The sequence below is a fragment of the Anabrus simplex genome, chromosome 1, assembly GCF_040414725.1.
Source record: "Anabrus simplex isolate iqAnaSimp1 chromosome 1, ASM4041472v1, whole genome shotgun sequence".
Taxonomy (NCBI): domain Eukaryota; kingdom Metazoa; phylum Arthropoda; class Insecta; order Orthoptera; family Tettigoniidae; genus Anabrus; species Anabrus simplex.
Window position 1 is genome coordinate 640,529,224 of NC_090265.1, and position 13,485 is coordinate 640,542,708.

Genomic DNA, 13,485 nt, shown 5'->3' on the forward strand with positions numbered 1-13,485 from the left:
CATATTGAATTGGTACTGGATGTACAAAAACATGATGGAGGTACAATGGCAATGGCGTAATGTGCATGGAACTCAGGCACCATCATGTATGACAGTTTATTGTATTCTGGATAAATTTGAAGCTGAAGGTACTGTTCAGGATGTACATAAGAAAACGTCTGGCTGACCAAAAACATCAATAAGTCCAGCTTCCAGCACTGCTGTGTTGCAACATTTTACTAGGTCACCTCAAAAATCTGTGAATCAGGGTGCAAGTGAAAGCGGGGCAAGCCGATCAACCCTACAATGAATTCTGAAAGCTGCAAAGTAGGAAGTGTACATTTTAAGATCGCTGCACTTATGAACTAGGACGACCTGGATCGAAAGATGGAGTACTGCGTGTGGTTTGAAGGCATGCTTCACGAGGATGAACAGTTTGCAGGGATGATCATCTGGTCTGACGAGGCGCAATTCAAACTGAACGGCACTGTAAACCACCACAAATGCGTGTACTGGGCTCCTGAAAATCCTCATGTTCACGTGGACAAACGTTTTAATCTACCTGGTGTTAATATGTACTGTGGTCTGTCATCACACAGTTTGATTGGCCCGTTCTTCTTTGAAGGTACCGTAACTGGTGAAGTGTATCTTCATATATTGCAAACATCGATTTTACCTCCCATCTGAGAGGTGTTCGGAAATGAAAAATGTTACCTACAACAAGATGGCGCTCCACCTCGCTACCACAGAGATGTCAGAGCCTACTTGGATGGAAATCTACTTAGACGATGGATAGATCGAAGAGGAGCTGTTGAGTAACCACCACGGTCTCCAGACTTTACACCTCTTGACTTCTACCTATGGGGGACCTTGAAAAAAAGTTTATCCACAGAAGCTAGGTACATTGAATAAGCTATAAGAAACCATCAAGGTGTCCTGTGCGGCTATCATACCGGCAACACTGACAGCTGTAGTTCGGTAATCAGTTCAGTGGCATCAACATTGTTTGGCTGCTAATGGGGGTCACTTTGAACACACAAAATAATCTTCTCTCCATGCAAGAATTGTAACAGTATGTCATTTTGTTCCATTAATATTGACTATCAAAGTGTGTCTACATCAGTGGCGGCTGGTGGTATCTGAAGCTGGGTGTTGCACCAAAATTTTCAGTGTCACATTTTTATAGCTTACAGAAATAACAAGAAACTCTGTTATCGTTAAGTAATGAACTACATTCCTACTAAAACTGAAATTACAATTACAACCCAGGAAATAAGAGGCTAATTATACACTGTAACTACAGTTACTCTTCATAATAATGTTATTGGCTTTATGTCCCACTAACTACTTTTTACGGTTTTTGGAGATACCGAGGAGCCAGAATTTAGTCTTGCAGGAGTTCTTTTACATGCCAGTAAATCTACTGACACGAGGCTGACATATTTATGCACCTTCAAATACCACCAGACTAGGATCGAACCAGCCACATTGGAGTCAGAAGGCCAGAGCCTCAACCGTCTGAATCACTCAGCCTGGCAGAGTTACTTTTGTCTCACTTGAATTGAAAATTTGCCCTCCTGTTTTTCATTGAAGTAAACATTGGTACAGCGAACGACCAAACACTGTGATTTTAACATGTTTTTGAATACATGTTAAGTTTATTAAATTAAAACATCAGAGGAAAAGACGACAAATGAAGTGCAAAGTTACTAGGAGTTGTGCAACACCGCAGCAATACCATGCACTGCCCCTGGTCTACATTTTTCTGGACCCCTCTGTATAGTACGCGAACCTTTTCTTGAGCCCTAGTTCCCATTCAGCACTATGGAGCTCAGGGCTCAAGAAAAGGTTCACGTACTAGAGTGTGTAGGTTATCAACATCTGAACTTTCAAGGTAATTTGTTCGCAACTCTTAATAGTACCTTGTATTATCTTTACAGGAGAAGATTGGACTACAGTTTGTAAGATCTGATCGTAAATGGAAGTCATTTAGCCTCAACCTGGAATTATTTATTCAGTTACTGGTAAAACTATGCCAGAACTCCATTATATATGACCAATTTCTGTTGGATAACCTAACAAATCTCCTCCTAGCCATGACAACTTCATTAGTGAGAGTGTTCCGTTACATAGGTTCTTTTATAGGTTTGTATCTCTAACTATATAAAGTCATTTATAATTTTGTTTGTAAACTTAACATTTTTTCCACATATTTTGTTTTTCTCTAGATGTAAATTCATTACAAGAAACAAACAGAATAATTAACCTTCTTAGAACAACCTGAAACCAAAACTGTTTTATATTCTATGACAAAATCTATTGTCAAAAGGAAGGATGAACCATGGAATTTATGTTATCAGGTATTAGAGCAAATTTTCCTAAATAACTTTGAAAACAATTTCTTAACCAACCAGCATTCTTAAGTAACCTTACACTGGAGCAGATATGCACGAGGCATGTTTTTTAAGTAAGGGTCGTTTGAAAATAACTACACAACAATAGACGATTTTCAAACACCACATTTATTTGCAGATTCTACATATCTCGCTCTAATTTTCAACATAGCTTGCCAAGTTTGTTTAAATACTGATCATACCTTACAACTAAGTTTTGAATACCCTCTTCACAGAAACTTGCTGCCTGCTATGATAACCAAGAGTTCACAGCCTTTTTCACTTTTTTCGTCATCATTGTAGTGGTTCCTGCTGAGGTGATGTTTGAGGTGGCAGAACAGATGGTAATCGCTCGGCGCAAGGTCAGGGCTGTAGGGTAGGTGGTCTAAAACTTCCCAGCCAAAAGTATCCAATAAACCTCGGGTCTGAGCTGCAGTGTGAGGCCTTGCATTGTCATGGAGAAGGACAATTCCCTTTGTCAGCATGCCACATCTTTTATTTTGTATAGCTCTGCATAGTTTTCTCAAGGTTTGGTAGTAGGATTCCGCACTGATAGTGGTTCCTCGTTGCATGAAGTCGATCAACAACACACCATGCCTATCCCAAAACATGGACTCCATGATATTGCGCTGGGACAGAGTCTGTTTGGCCTTCACCTTTGCAGGCGAATGTGTGTGTGTCTCCATTCCATGCTCTGTTGCTTTGATTCTGGCGTGATATGCGAAACCGATGTTTCCTCTCCCGTTATGATCTGACTCAACATGCCATCACCTTTTTCGGCATAATGAGTCAAAAAGTCTTCAAACACTAAAATCTTTAATTTTTTTGGTCCTCCGTTAGGAGTTTAGGGACCCAACGGGAGCACAGTTTCCTAAAGTTTAGGTTTTCAGAAACAATTTTGTAAAGCACTGTCCTAGACACGTCAGGAAAGGCGTTTGAGAGAGGTGTTATTGTGAAGTGTCTGTCCTCACGAATCTTCGCTTCAGTTGAAACCACCAAATTGTCTGTGATCTGAGATGGGTGACTGAGTGGGGCTCATCATGGATGTTGTCACGGCCAAATTTGAAGTCTCATACCACTTACACACTCTGCCTTCACTCATAGCATTAGCACCGTACATTTCGCAAATCTGTCGGTGAATGTCTGCAGCAGACAGGTTCCTTACCGACAAAAACCGTATCACTGACTGAACCTCGCACGGGCGGGCGAGTTGATAATCTTGAACAATTGAGCAAGCACAAAACAGAACCGTATAGGTTAGCAACAGAGCGGCAACTGAGCGCTGTTGTTCCTGAGGCATTGCAGCACAGGATGCATGCGCTCTTTGCAGCATGCGTGTACGAACTATTAGTGTCTACAACAAAACAGCGCTTACTAAAAAAACACGCCTCGTAGATGAAGTTATATTCAAATTTAACACACAACAGTTTTAAGTACACTGAATTCCTTAATTGCCCTACACACAAGGGAACCTGGTTTAGCTGGTCTCAGTTTGGCGAACTAAGTTCGTATACGTCAATCTCTACACACAGTAAAGTGAAATACCAACAATTGTTTGTCCAAAACGTTGTTTCCCTCTGAATGAGTTCCAGATGAGTTGTTCGAAATTTGCAGCGTTTGTTATTATTTTAGATGGGTTGGATGTAAAATAAATAAATAAATAAATAAATAAATAAATAAATAAATAAATAAATAAATAAATAAATAAATAAATAAATAAAAATTAAAAAACAACAGAAGAAGAGATCCAAGTGGACCAAGCAGTGGTTACATGATAGAGAAAAGTGGTCTCGTATTAAAATCACCTCAGAGTAAACAATGTGAAGGACTATCAAAATGATTTAGGAATGAGTGAGGTTGAATTCAATCATTTGTTAAAAATGTTGATACCATTTTCAAAATGACCATAATAACTATTTTCATTTCAACAATAAAATTTACAAACTAGCCATGGGATCCCCAACCTCAGGTATCTTGACTGAGATCTACCTAGATAACCTAGAGCACAATAAAATCTTGATCAACCAATCATTTAGTAACGTAGTTTCCTGGAACAGGTATGCTGTTATTTTAGACCACAGCATAACCAACCCAACGTCTGCCGTCTCTAAATTGAATGAAATTGATTCGCAGCACAAGACGCACGCGCTTTTTGCAGCATGCGCGCATGAACTATTAGTTTCCCTTAGAAGGTTGGATAAGATGAGACCTGTGTGTGGGAAATAACACATAAATTCATCAGCTGCTGCCTTGCAGTGAGGCAGGGGACTGCCAAAGGTTAAGGGAGACCACCCTGAAAGAAAATCCTCTAGTATGTTAGGCCTAGCAAGTCAGTACAGGAGTACAATGCAGTTGCTTTCAAAATGAAAACGAGCCTCGGAAAGAAACATATTCTGAATTTCGACAATACTTCAACTACTCTTGGAACTAATGACGACGTCATGTCCGATGTTCATTCAAGATGCATGAGAAGAACCGATCGTGAAACACGCTTCGGATTGGAACCTTAAATGTTATGACTCTAACGAGAAAATTCAACGAAATCACAGATTTAATGAACTGTAGACATATTCACATCCTAGGGCTAAGTGAAACCAAATGGAAAGGTTGCAACACAAGAATGTTAGAGGACATATATAAATTATACTGGAGTGGTAATCCTAAAGTGGCGAGGAATGGAGTTGGTTTTACACTCCATAAAGACATTTATAGTGTAACAGATGTCTCCTTCATCAACGAGAGATTAATCAAAGCTAAAATATGCCTAAATGGAGAAACTCAAACTGTAATCCAAGTTTATGCTCCCCAGCAGGGTTGTAGCGATGACTAAAAAGCAAGCTTCCTAGAAAATCTGGAGGACATCATTGATGAAGAGAACATAATGATAATTGGGGATTTTAATGCCCAGGTAGGAACTGATAGGTCAGGTTATGAAGGCATTATTGGTCCATATGGATTTGGTAATAGAAATGAGGAGGGTGAACTTCTGCTTGATCTATGTACCCACAAAACCAACTTCTGGTGAAGAACTCGTGGTTTCAGAAACGGGATAGCCACAAGATAACGAGATACAGCTGGGATGGTCAGTATAGATCAGTGATAGACCTTATCATCACAGATAGGTCAAGAGGAGGAAAGGTGCATGATGTAAAAGTGATACCTAGTGAGAGCCTTGATAGTGACCATAGACTCCTCATTGCAGACCTAAGTCACCAAACCTATTATTATGAAAGAAAAAAAAACCACAAATCGAAGACTGGAAATGAAAGATGTGGAAGTCAAACAGCAGTTTCAAGAGAAAATCAGAGCTAAAATACCAATAACAGACAAAGAAAGGTAATGAAGAATGGAATGGTTTTAAGGCAAGTTGGTTGGTAGCACAGATAAAATATGTGGAAGAACAAGCAGAATAGTGAGAGAGAAAAGAACATCTTGGTGGAATGATAAAGTGAAAGAAGCCATAATGAAAAGGAATAAAGCCAAAAAAGTTCTTGATGTGGCTAAGTCTGACAGAAGAATTAACAGCAACCAAATAGACAACAATAAATTGGAAGAGATGGCAAAGGAATATAGATACAGAAAGTTGGAAGTCAAGAGAATTGTATGGGAAGAAAAAGAGAAAAGTTGGAAAAAATTTATAACTAAACTGGAAGAAGACAGTAAAGGGAATAATGAAAATGATATATGGAATAGTAAAAAGTAAATGATCACATAAAGAAGCAATTACAGCTCTGGAGACAGCAGATGGGAATATAGTTCGCAATATGAAAGATATCAAGGATACAATGGGGCAGTATTTTGACAAGCTCCTAAATGGCCCTAAAGAGATCTCTGTTGAGGATGTAGGACAGCAAACAATAGAGGAAGATATCCCAATTACATGAACAGAAGTAGAGCAAGCTCTCCATAGGATGAGAAGTGGTAAGTCAGCAGGAGCTGATGAAATTACAGCTGACATGATTAAAGCTGCTGGTCTGCCAGGAATACAGTGGCTGTATAGAGTTCTCAGAACAATATGGAAGGATAACGAAATACCTGAAGATTGGACAAAAAGGATGATAGTTCCTATCTTTAAGAAAGGGAGTAGAAGGAAAAGTGAAAATTACAGAGGCATTACCCTCTTATCACACGGCCTTAAAATTATGGAGAAGATCATTGAAGCCAGAGTAAGGGATATACTAGAGCCTATCTTAGAAGAGGAACAACATGGCTTTAGGACTGGAAGAAGCACAACAGATCTGATATTTGCTTTGAGGATGTTGGCAGAGAAACACTGGGAAAGAGAAAAAGACCTAATTATTGTGTTTATGGACCTTGAAAAGGCATATGATAATGTTCCTAGATCAACTATTTGGAAAAGTCTTAGAAAACTTGGTGTACCAGAGTACCTTATTAGAAAGATCCAAATGCTATATACTAATTGTAAAAGCTGTGTCAGAATTGGAGATGCTCACTCTGAATGATTCAATACAACCAAAGGAGTACAACAGGGAAGTGCCTTATCACCTCTTCTATTCATAGCAGTTACGGATACCATTTTAAAGGAACTAAAAGGAAAAGGTAATAAAGATCTTCAGGCTCTGGTGTTTGCAGACAATGTGGCAATATGGGATGAAACAGAGAAGGGAGTGCAAAATAATTTGAATGCATGGTGTAAGAAGTTTGATGATTATGGAATGAAATTGAACCCATCAAAAACAGTAGCATTGAAAATCAGCAGACATAATAACAGAATGCAACACAAAAATACAGGACCACGAAGTTGAAGTAGTACACACATTCAGTTATTTAGGAAGTGCAATGGCTAGTAATAACAGAGCTGAGATAGAAATAACAAACAGAGTAACCAAAGGCTCTAACTTTTACAGTATCGTTAGACACCTGCTATGGGATGAGAAGGTCCCACAAGGAACAAAAACGATCCTGTACAAGTCATATTTCGTTCTCATCCTTACATATTCTCTGGAAACCTGCACAGTAACATCAAAGGATTGTAGTAGGATTCAAGCCTGTGAAATGAAATTTCTTAGAACTGCCCTCCAAAAGGCCCGACTTGATCATGTGAAAAATGATGAGATCCAATCTTACCTAGGTCTAAATGAATCGATGGAGGAAAGACTTAGGTCATCTAGACTTAAATGGTTTGGGCATGCTACACGAATGAATAGCACAAGGTTACCATGTGCTTATTTGGAGAAGAGAATAACAGGTAGAAGACCAGCTGGAAGACCAAGAAGAAGATGGATGGACCAACTGAGGGAAGACGTGGAGAGAAGAGGATGGAATTGGGAATCTGTCTTGGACAACGAAATGTTTTTGAATAGGCAACTTTGGAAGACGCTCGTTTTCAAACACCCTACCCGGCTCGCTGGAGGGGCAAACTGATGATGATGATGATGATGATGATGATGATGATGATGATGATGATGATGATGATGATGATGATTCGCATATGTAATTCACTATTGATTTGGAAGTAAACTCCACTTTAAATTATTTGGACCTTAGTATTATCGGACATTCGGAACATTTATCATATACTACAGTAGATATTGAAGTCCACCCAGACCAGCGCAACCTCACATAAGACAGCAGCATTCTATAGCATGCCCATTAACGGACCAACTATATTGGTGTTATAGCATGGTGCATCGTGCCTTTGCTATACTGCTATATAAAACAGATCAAGACAGAGAGATCAAAACTATTCAGAAATAGCTAATCTCAACGGCTATAGTAACCATTTTATTAATAGTATCATTAACAAGATTAAATTTTGCATATCAACAACTCTTACCAGAGAAGCCGAAACTACTAAACAGATTTCAACTTTTACTTTCAATAATAACCATATCTATCAGGTTACTAATATTTTAAGGAAATATAAATTGAAAATAGCCTATAAAACTAACAATAATAATTTTGTTTTACTTTTTAATTCACATTCACTCAATGCGCAAAACAAATTTTCCAAATTGTGGGTATACAGGTTGAAATGTGCAAATTGCCTAGTCATGTACATTGGTCGAAAAAGTAGGAGCTTCTTAATATCTTGCGCAGAGCATGTTAATACTATTAAGCACAATAGGTTCTCAGTCATGGCGCAGCATATGGTAGACTCAAACCACCAACTTTTGGATACCGAACAGGACTTGAACATCATAAAATTAGCAACCAAAGGCTCTGTGTTGAATATCCTAGAAAACTATTTCATACATCTAGAGCAGTTCTCTAACCCAAATTATAATATTAATGAATGCTCTGAGAAATCCAACTGCTAATTTGATGTTACCATCCCTGTCTACGCAGAACATATATCCAACACGAACAAAAGGTTCAAGCCACAGGCAAACTTACCACTACCCCTACTCTTCCCACCAGCACCAGTCAACACGCCTAACCTCCCCTCTACTGGAGACGAGTAAGTTGCTCTGCCTTAATCTGAGCGCAGTTATCAAACAGGTCATCAGCACAATTGGCATGTAGGAGGGCAACAAATGGGTGTGTCTCATACAAACTTATTCCCTTTGCTCTTCCACTTAAGTCATTGCTTATACTTTTTTTTCATTTTTCAGTGTCCTTAGTAATTTGATCCTATTCATCACGGTCAGGAGGATGCTCTTGGACCTATCCTATTTAATTACATCACCTTTCACTTTAATTAGGAACCCCTGGATACATGTTACAGCCATATATCGGACACATTGTTTATGATTCAAAGCATCAACAGTCATTTTATCAATATAAATTCCAGAACTGAACACTGGAACCTCCATAACAATCTGGACATACATGCAGTGATCAAAGTGATAAGGAGTGTGCTTTTCATGACAGCCATTCATGTGGAATTTATTCAAATAAGTTAACATTTAACTAAATTTGACAAAGCTTTTATTGTCTCACATATAGTAATTTAAAGTGTTTTTAAACTCTGTATATGTAGTATTTTAACATGTTGTTATGATTTTGGATATGCTTTTGCTAGGTTTTAAATCTTTTGTAGGCTTTTATTACCTTGCCAATTTTAAATTACAGTAAAACCTCATTAATTCAAAGTCATTGGGACGCAGAAATCAAACTTTGAATTACATGATTTTGAATTACCTGCCAACTCATAATTCAGAAATACCAACACTTGCCGTGTCTCAAAATATCCTAAGACCCATTACTGCATGCAATTAACCTTGATTCACAGTTTAAACCTTTCAAAAGCCATGAAAAAAAAACACATTTTCATAAATGTACCCAACAGAATGCATCTGCAGTATTCAAATAATATGCTTGGTTTACTCACTGACAAACATAACCTCACGCAACAATAGAAAAAGAAAAAAAAAAAGCGTGATTCAAAGACAAAGAGAAATGATGCTGGGTCCTCTGTACAAATGCTTTATGCTTTTGATTGCTGTACTGTTTGCATTTTTTAGATGCCTTGTACTTGCACAGAAAGCGTCCAACGCCCTTAAAACATCATGGCTTATCGAACTTTCCTATGATGAGGGGAGAAAGTCTCTTGCTTTGGTGTGCGTAGCAACACAGTACAATGACCCCCGACCCTTGTACGATTTCCGGCTGACACTTCTCTCCCTTAAAACCATAAGTCCATTTGGGCTCGGCATTAAAAAAAACAATGCGGTTTCATCGACATTGACAATATTGTTCAGTGCATACGAATTGATTGTATGAGCTACGCTTTTTCGCCAACTGTCGCCATCGCCAATGTTCGCGGATTCTGCTTCTCCGCACACTGCCTGCTACGTGATATTGTGGCATTCCTTAAAACGCTGAATACAAAAGAATTACGATTTCACTCAAACTTAGCAAATATGAAGCACACTATAGACATACCGAAGTGAGTGAAAGTGCAGAAAGCTACCCCTGCACGTTCCGGAATACGTTTTCTATCATGATGCGGATACATTTTGAATTTAAATTAGGTACTCTGTAAAATACTTTTTTTTCTTTTTAATGTAAAGGCAGGTTTGAATTAAAAGTCTGAATTTTGGTAATGGGACAGTCATTGATCTTTGAATTAAACAATTTAAATAGCATGCAAAACCATACCTCACGGTTCTGGGAACAAGAGCTTCTTCGAATTAGGCAGGATTTTGAATTAACTAATTTCGAATTATCGAGGTTCAACTGTACGTGGCTGAAGATGACTCTATGCAAGGACCGAAACCGGTCCCATACATATGAAATGGAGTAATTTTTAGTTACTCCATTTAACTTTGTATTGAAAGGTGGATAATTCCTCTCTTATTCTCCTGAATACTGTGTCAGTACGAATTAAATACAAAGTTTCTTACTTACGAAAATATTACTAATGTAAGTAACATGATATGTTTCCATGTGAAAGTTTAGTGTTGAACTGAATATGCTGAGGGCACTTGCATGATGTAATGTTGTGGATGTTACTGATTTTCATTGTCAGGAAACCATTGAAACAATTGAATTGCTTATTTATACGTTTCTGTTGTGCTGATCCTAAAAATTTTCTCTCAGATGTTTTGCCTGGTAGTTTTTTTTTTAAGGAAATATATGACCGGACTGCTTGATTTTATGATTACTTTTAGTTCCAAGCTTCTTTTTTAGTCTGTGATGTCTGAATTTAACTATGTGTAATCTGAATATACACAGTGTTTCAAATTTATGGGTAGAAACTGCAGGAATGTGAACAGTGCAATGAAATACGGAAAAAAATTCCTAGTAAAAACGGTCTAGAAACCAACCGTTTCCAAGTTCTACTCTCACCTGCATATTCTACATACAGTGAGATTCAGCAGCTCCTTCCAATATCGTTTGCTGCAGCCCAAACAACGTGCACATGGTTATAGGGGTGCTATTCCCCTGCAGGTGTACTGTACGATACTAATGTTCCGTGAGCACAATTTTGCACACGTTTCTGAACCCTAGTGAAATGTTATATCATCCGTTTACAAAACATGACGCCTTGAAATCATGTAGAAACGTCCTTTTACCATGTAACTATGTTAATGTGCCATGCCTCGTGACCGGGTGTAACGAAGAGGGAAATCAATGCATAACACTAGGTAACAGTGCAGTAATTGTGTTAAACACCGAACCAGATGGCATATGTACTCTGCTCTCATCGTACTACCAGCATGTTTGCAGCAGTGTAGCATAGCGGATGTGGTTAGGCGTTCGCCTGGCAGTCGATGGAATGTGCCAGTGGCAGTTCGAATTCTATATCGTTCAAATATTTTTGCATTGGTATGATGTGTGAATACGTAAGCACAGGCCCACGTTTGCCTCGTTCAAACAGCAGAATGACGCTGTTATTCATCTTATGCCCTGCGCTTACTCTGCTGGTTAGGGCCTGAATGTACTGTAATCTCTGCTGTCATTCGGCATGTTTTCCACAGTGGAATATATTGACATGCTCCTCACTTATGGGGAAGCAAGATAAAACGCGTGCGAGGCACTACGTCTTTACCAGGAATGGTATCCCGGCAGGTGACACCCTGCTACTATGATATTCCTCCATGTTGAAAGATGCCTAAGGACAATAGGCGTGATTTCCAATCAGCCACCAGTCCGCGATGGCCCGTTACATCGGGTGAAATAGAAGAGGCCATTCTGGAGGCAGCTCATAACCGTCTGGTGAACACTGCATGAACATAAATTTCACCCATACCACCTTGAGCTACACCAAGAGCTCCATGGGCGGGATTTCGAAGCTCGAATGGAGTTCTGTCGGGAGGTTATTAGGCAGGCTGGACAATGATGCAGCATTCGTACCGCATATCTTGTTCTTGGGCAAATCGCGCTTCCACAATAATGGGAATGTCAATCGCCATAACATGCACTATTGGAGTCCAGACAATCCTTACTGGGTGTGACAGGCGGCCCATCAAGTATGATGGGGAGTGAATGTTTGGTATGGAATCTTGGGGAATCGCCTGATTGGACCTTATTTCTTTGAGGGCCATTGGACGAGCCCTGCTATCTGCACTTTCTGTGTCAGGAACTCCCACTGCTGCTGGAGGATGTGCCTTGGACGATTGTTTGATGATGTGGTTGCAACAGGATGGAGCTCCACCACATTCGACTTTGCCTGTTCGTAACCATCTGAACAAGAACTGCCAGGGAAAAGGATAGGACAAGGAGATCCTGTTTCTTGGCCCACCAGATCACCAGATTTAATGCCGTTAGACTTCTTCTTGTGGGGTCATTTGAAGAACATTGTTTACACTCAAGCGCTAGAAACCCCGACCAGATCCGGCAACTCATAACGGACGCCTGCTGAGCAATTACACCTGAAATGCTTCAGCGAGCAAGACGATGTATTTGACACAAGCCCTGAATGTGCATAAACCAACACGGTCATCACATTGAACATTTGCTGTGATAAAACATTGTCAGGGCAGTTGTGTTCCTATTATTTCTGGTCTGTATGTGTCCGGCTTGCTAACTAATTGGCCCTTCTTAGGGCCACAAAAACATTCATTCACACACAATTTGCATGGAAGCGGGTATTGAACTTACAGTACGTTTGGTATGTATTAAAAAAATATTTCAAAAATTTGTAATCTTCACCCTGGACTCGAAACTCCTACCTGACACGCAAACCCGCTTCATCACGCCTTTACCAAATACACTACGGTTCCGTACGGCACACTGAGCAACTTCAGAGCAAGTATTAGGTTTACTGTGGTCACAATATCAATTTAGTGTTTCGCCGGCATGTCAAATTCATATGATTTAGAAGGCACTCGCATGTCTTCCAGTATGTAATATAAGTATAACATTATGGCGTTCTATCATGATGAGGTGGTACATACCAAGATATCCGGTTGTGTTGTCTGAGCATACCAGCAGGGCAGCTATTTTCAGGATGGAATGAATATTGTGGGTTGCATAAAACTACATTGGAAGGGGCGACTGAATCACTCTGTATAATTTTGAAACACCCTATATGTTAAAATAATAAACACTTCCCATCATGCTCTATAATGCCTGTGGGCATGTGCTTTTTGTAAAACACATTAGTGCTTTTGTAGGCAGCAGTGTATGAAGATGTGGCAATTGTCCTCATCATTTGTGTTTTCATGTCTGTCCTCTTCTCATATTGACCTGCCACTTTGTTCTA

The 13,485-nt window shown here is 39.3% G+C and overlaps 1 protein-coding gene across 1 annotated transcript in view; it reads left to right on the forward strand.

The window, feature by feature from the left end:
• The first annotated feature begins 2,034 nt into the window (after nt 1-2,034).
• Nucleotides 2,035-13,485, forward strand: part of LOC136871597 (cohesin subunit SA-1) — a 283,758-nt gene continuing 272,307 nt past the window's right edge. The window contains exon 1 of the mRNA XM_067145050.2: nt 2,035-2,124. Coding sequence (XP_067001151.2) covers nt 2,076-2,124 — 49 coding nt within the window. The 5' untranslated portion in view covers nt 2,035-2,075. The remainder of the gene's footprint in view (nt 2,125-13,485) is intronic.